We start from the raw sequence: 6,826 nt of genomic DNA on the forward strand, positions 1-6,826 counted from the left end.
GTAATAATTTGATTCTCTTTTTTTATTTGTATTTATATACTACAATTTGTTTCTATTTGTCTTTGTCATTTATTTTTGTATATATTTATTTATATAGTTTTAAATGTTATGATTAATTTATTTGTGTTGTTCCAAATGTCTGAATAAAAGGTTTTGTCCTAGTTGTATCTGTGAAACGTGTTGTATTCGGTGCTTTTAGATCCCGAAGGAAGCTAGCTAGGAAAAAGTGATGTCTCACCTCCCATGGTCTGTTTAGAGCTGTCTGTGTAGAGATACAAGTATATCTGTTTTCATATCCCACTGTTTTCACACAACTGTTTTATATATACAGGGCCTTTAATGCAGTGTTTGTTCTTCCATAAAATGGCCCCTGGCTTTTGAGAGTAGCTAGATACACTGACCTAAAAAGATGAATTTGATGTGTGGATTTAATCATGTTTACTAAAGAAGAGCTGCTTCAAGTGTTTTGCACCTTGCCATTGGTGGTAGTAGATAAGTAGGCTAGAATAGCAGATGTAGTCACGTTAACAGTAATGATTTACAGTGACTTCAGAAAGTATTCACACCCCTTTACTTTTCCCACATTTTGTTGTGTTACAACCTGAATTTAAAATGTATTACATTTAGCCTTGTGTCCCAGATCTATACACAATACTCCATAATGTTAAAGTGGAATTTTGTTTGTAGTTTTTTTTTTAAATGACTAAATAAGGTCAGGAATGAAAATGTGCTTAACAAATCGCATATTAAGTTGCATGGACTCATTCCATATTCAATAATAGTGGTTAACATGATTTCTGAATGACTATCCCATCTCTGTACCCCACACATACAATTATCTGTAAGTTCCCTCAATTTGTTAAGTGTTGAATTTCAAGTAGAGATTCAACCACAAAGACCAGGGAAGGTTTTCAATGTCTCACAAAGAAGGGCACCGATTGGTAGATGTGTAAAATAATAAAAAAAACAGATGCTGAATATCCCTTTGAGCATGGTGAATTTATTAATTACACTATGGATGGTGTATCAATACACCCAGTCACTACAAAGATACAGGCGTCCTTCCTAACTCAGTTGCCGGAGAGGAAGGAAACTGCTCAGGGATTTCACAATGAGGCCAAAGGGGATTTCAAAACACATAGAGTTTAATGGTTGTGATATAAGAAAACTAAGGATGGATCAACAACATTGTAGTTGCTTCACAATACTAACCTAAATGACATAGTGAAAAAAAAGAAGTCTGTACATAATACAGATATTCCAAAACATCCATCCTGTTTGCAACAAGGCACTAAAGTAAAACTGCAAATATGTGACGAAGAAATACACTTTTTGTCCTGAATACAAAGCGTTATCTTTGGAGAAAACACAACACATCGCTGAGTACCACTCTTAATATTTTCAACATGGTGGTGGCTGCATCATGTTATGGGTATGCTTGTCATCAGCAAGGACTAGGGTGTTTTTGGGGGGATTAAAAAGAAAAGTGTTGACACCTACTGTAGCTGATAAAAAGCCACTTCTCTGAAATGCACATATTTTAGCTGTGGTCTATAGCCTTGTATGAATAAGACATTGAGGTCAATGGCACTCAGCAACACAGCAATGTAGCCCTCTTTACCCTGAATGGCTTTCAGCTTTATGACAGGCAAAGCACTTTGGAGACCTCCTCTTATCACTGTGCACATCTGAGAGCTGGTTCAAAGCATGTTGATTGAACATATTGACTCACTGTATTTCTCTCATTTGTGTGTTTGGCAGAAAATACTTTCCTGACAAATGGATATAATAGACTGTATAAACAAATTGATATAATTGGTTGTATAAACATTTTTCACAGCATTTCAACTGTTCATCAATAAACTATGACTCTAGTACTCTGTCGTATTATGTATAGTATGTTCAGTTGCACACATTTGCTAACGCATGTTGTAGCTTGTAGGTCCTATCAAACAGATGGAAGACATAGGCTTACCTGTGCTAATTAGCTGTCTGTGTCTCCGAACACCTGTGTGTAAACGGAAGACGGAAACAACAAACGTGTTGTCGGCTGCAACTGTGTTAAAACCGTATATATTTTGCATCTGTGAAGTTATTTTGATGTGATATGTTTCTAGAATTATACCGCAATTGAGAATCGATTCACGTTCAGATGGATTATTTGTCTGTTTTGCCTGCCAGAGCCAATTCTCCTCTAAACAGAACATGTAAGGTCCTTGGACTAGAAGGAATAATGTGAGTCTCCTTTAATCCATTATTGGGCTAACCTCACCTGTGCCTGCTGATAAACTGGCCTCATTAGGCCACCCAGACTGATTTGTGGTTGAATAACATCCTGGTATTTCTCCATTGGCAGGGGCCATGTTTGTGTTCCCAACAGAAATGGCGGCTCCAGAAAGACCCCGCGGTGATGGAGTGACCTACGTCAATATTCCCATCAGCCCCACGTCCAAGAAACAGCTGAACTACATGGAGCTGGAGCATCAGGAGCAAACTGGGGTCAGGGGGACTGGCCAACACCTCCCAGGACAGAGTAAGGGCCCATTTTCTCAATAACAACACTTTTTTTGTAGGTAATTGGTGGTTTGCTCTTCTGTGGTTCCAATGTCTTTGATCTTGCTACAAATGTTTCTATAGCCAATCAACATGATGTGCCTCTTGAAGTGCAATAGTGTACATGCAGGTACACTATATTCAAAAGTGATGTTGTGGTCAAAGAAAATATAAAGTGATAAACATGATATTTCTTGTGTGAGCAGAGTAAGGGCCCCACATACTCAAATGTGACCATTTTTATTTAAAGGTCCAATGCAGCCATTCTTTTTAATCTCAATATCAATTTATAGGTACCTTACTGTGAATGATAAAAAATAAACAAAAATTGCTTCTTAGCAAAGAGCAATTTCTCAAGCAAGAATTTTGCTAGGACTGTCTGGGAGTTATTGGCAGAGAGATTTGGAACTCTCTTTCTTATTGGTCAATTAACGGCCCAGTGCAGTCAACAATTCAGATTTCCCTGTGTTTTATCTACTATTGTACAGCAGCTGATGAAACTAACACTGTAAAAGTGTGAATTTGATCAGTGTTATTTCCTGATAGTTGCTGGTTGAAAATACAATCGACACAGAACATCTAACCAGCGGGTTTGCATGGGTGGGAGTTTTGGATTTCCATGGTGATTTAGTTTAGTTGAATGTTTTGTGGGGAAAAAGCAGAATTCCCTTACATGGGTGACTTTTTAAAAATCCAATCAGTTTCCCACGTTGTCATCGCATTGATTTAAAAAAATGTATGACGTGGAAAGTTTGATTCAACCACTTTTTGTCCAGTGGGTCCCCACTCAGACCACTCCCACAGAGTCCAAGTCAAATTCATGCTTGTACCCAGAAATTATTTGATATTGATATAAAAATGGCTGCATTGGGCCTTTAACTAATTTACTGCCCGAGATGTCAACAGGCAGGCTAAAACTCCATCCCCACCAATACAGGCTGACATTCATTTCAAACAGCTCTTACACTGAAAGTGCATTATCATAATTTTCACAATTTCACAGTATTATTCCAACCTCATACTGTGGAAATATATATACATTTTTGACTGCACTGGGTCCTCCAGATTTCTTGGTTTTTGCTCACAACTAGAATGGCAAAGAGGGACAGAAGGGTGAGGAGAGACAGGGTAGCTTGCGACCACTAGCGTATCGATTCAAATCAGACTCAATAGACTCTTAGTAAATGATACTCCTTCAATTCGATTCCCGCTTAGTCAGAGATAAGGAAATAACCCTTCAACGCTCACGTTGATTGCTCCCCGTCTTGCCGAGCGACACTCAAGCTGCTGTCGTCAGGTGCGGGGATGCGATAGCGCGGTCTAATAACGTGGTTACTCTCCGGGAATATGAGGGACGCTCTTGCTCGCGGCGAGAAAGGTTAATTTCCAATGTCATCTTGGCGGTTTCTGTCATTTGGAGGAGTGTGCCAGCGTAGCCGAGATGGAAGGTCGTAGGACGTTCAGAATACCGCGGTGAATTCACTTGCTCAAATGGGGTCATCTTCCCAGACTGTGTTGTGTGTTTGTTCATTTTTCCACTTCATGAAACTGCCAGGAGAAAGTATAACTGAAGCAATGGTACTTAATGCTTCCTCTGTAGTTCACGGACAGGAAGATATTGCTGTTCTCTCTTATTTGAATGATAATCGTACATAAGTGTGGTCACTGTGTTTTTGAATAAACCTCTCTACCATGTTTATTTTATTTTACACCCTGAAAGAAGGGTCAACAATACTCATTATTACTCATCTCATAGACAGCTTGTTTTTTTCTCTCTACAGGGAAAAGTTCCACTAAATATGCCCAGATTGACATCACTGCTACGGATGCCGCCCACAAAACGGGTACCCAGCATGCCCTGGGGCGAGAGGAGGGTCTTCGCACCCTGGAGCAGAGGAGGAGGGGAGTACCACAGTGACATCCCACCTCCAATCTTGACCTCCACAGGGCCTCTGGCCCAGACCAGACTGTTGTATAAATCTCTAGAATTCACCAGAAACTTGGATTTCCTGGGGCACCTCCAGCTGCCATGATGTCAAACTCCTCAGAGATCTGCCACATTTGATTTCTCTAACATCAATTGTTGACGTCTTCGGACAGTACTGTCATTCTGCAATCACGAAAGCAACATGAAAACAAACTGTAATTAAAAAGACAAAAGCTGCTGCATGGATTTTAAGGGATGTAAAGGGGACATTTCAATCCCTTGTGGAACCAGACATCTCATTAGAAGGCATCACTGTCACTGTCACAGCCCTGGGCAGACTTGGGAGAAGTGGGGGGCTGAAAGTGCCAGTCTTGGAACTGAGTCATTACCCAGGCACAAACCCCCGGAGGAGCAGTGGGTTTTTCACAGCCTCGTCTGTGCCACCCCTAATCTAATACAATACGGTTAGTACCTCGTTTGGGGGAGATGAGGAGGGAGTTGAAAAAAAGCATCACCCTCTAACTCCTCTCTGATTATCGTTTTACTAATTCTATAGTGTTTACTTGTATGAAAGCCTTGATTGAGGCCTTTTGAAAGAGACTAGTTTAGTTTAGCACAGGGCCAGATAGATAATGGATAATCTGTCTATATTTATCCTGTACAGTACATGCAGTCTTACTCATTCAGAATGTCGAAGCTACAGCGACGTTCAACACACTTTTGAAGAACTTTATGAAGCTAATGCAACAAAGTGGGCATAGACGTTCCGGCGGTGTTTGTATACCAATGAGACCAACGCGATTAAGCCCTCATTATTGGGTTCTGGTGACTCAGCCCAGGCTTGTAATTGTTCCGCGTTGGCTAAATGAACTTTGGTTGGCTTGAGTGTGCCTAATTGCCCGCTGTTGACCACATCCGTAGCGTTCGTTTCTGGGCGCTCTCCATTTGTTTTTCAACTACACGGTTCACATGGCTTTGCTGAGGGACAGGCAGACAGAGCTTCAGCAACATACACCCTATAAATAATTCATTGGATTTTTTTCAGCTTCGCAGAAAGGAAAAATGAAAAACAATATCCCGGAAATGTTTGTCAGAAGCGCCTGTGGCCCCCCATTATGCAAACATATATCTTTTTTTTTTAATAGCTAGATAATTTAAGACAAGAGTTCCTATGTAAAAGTAACCTTATTGGAATAGAAATTTCTTCTTGTCTATATTCCCTACTGTGTGTTGAACGTATGCGTTTGTTTTGCTGATACTTTAAACAGTCATTATTTTATTTGTGATGTTAGTGCGGTTCTCATTATATTAGTACATATATCACTTTTTCATATACGCAAATGTAACCTTGTCTAGAGAGAAATATACTTGTATTAAAACCAATATATATTTCTCCGGTATCTGTAAATACATTTCCCTGTTTCTGTTCTAGATGTCTTGGACTGCCATACATGATATATTTGAAGATGATGTGTATGTACAGATCAATGTTAAGAGTTTTACATACGATGTCTGTATTTTTTCAAAAGCCTTTTATTTGAACATTTTATTTATAACAAATAACAACCATTGCTTTGACGTGTTGAGTTCATTTCTTTATGTACTGGTTCACTGATTGGACTATTTTTATCCTCATGTGGCTCATTGAACATAAAGCCAATGGTTACACTGCACTTACAACAACCTTTACAACCAAATTGTTAGTCCTGTTTGTCATAGGGACCGGATGTTGGAGCTGTCTTAAAGGCAGTAAGTAACAGGAGGCAACAGAATTCGGTGCAAAAAGTGTAAGCAATCCAATGGATATTTACATAGGACTACAAAAATATTTACAAAATAGGCAGATTCTCAAATATTGTCAAAACACTGATTTGAATTAAATAAAAACCTCAAATCCAGGCCTACTCTGCCAAAACAACTATAGCAGGTCGGGGTATACCAGGCCACCCCACATGAACAAAAATATATAGTATACTATGGCATAAATACTATAGTATTCACTCGTGTTTTTGCAGACTTCACTGTAGTATTCACTGTACTGTTTTTGTGGACTTGAGTCAGCATGATGTAGTATTTACTGTACTTTACTGTAGTATTTACAGTTAACTATAGTGTAAAATAAAATTGTACTATATATACTTTAGTAATTAATGTAGTGTTTTAGCAGATTGTAGTATACTATGGTATTTACTGTAGTGTTTACTATAGTGATTTTGTTTTATTATCTTTGACATTGAAGTTGAAGCGTTCTCCTTGAGGAAACCTACTGGATAAATACTAAAAGAGTACATTTTCCATAACTGGTAGGTAGGTAGGACTGGGGTCTGAACAGAGTTCAGGTTTCTC

The 6,826-nt window shown here is 39.1% G+C and overlaps 1 protein-coding gene across 2 annotated transcripts in view; it reads left to right on the top strand.

The window, feature by feature from the left end:
- Positions 1–6,058, top strand: part of dok7b (docking protein 7b) — a 45,029-nt gene extending 38,971 nt beyond the window's left edge. For both annotated transcript variants that reach the window (XM_024434810.2, XM_024434811.2), the window contains 2 exons: positions 2,357–2,533; positions 4,335–6,058. In XM_024434810.2, coding sequence (XP_024290578.1) covers positions 2,357–2,533; positions 4,335–4,471 — 314 coding nt within the window. In that variant the 3' untranslated portion in view covers positions 4,472–6,058. The remainder of the gene's footprint in view (positions 1–2,356; positions 2,534–4,334) is intronic.
- The last annotated feature ends 768 nt before the right edge of the window (positions 6,059–6,826 follow it).

Source organism: Oncorhynchus tshawytscha, linkage group LG10 (genome assembly GCF_018296145.1).
Source record: "Oncorhynchus tshawytscha isolate Ot180627B linkage group LG10, Otsh_v2.0, whole genome shotgun sequence".
NCBI classification, from domain to species: Eukaryota; Metazoa; Chordata; class Actinopteri; order Salmoniformes; family Salmonidae; genus Oncorhynchus; species Oncorhynchus tshawytscha.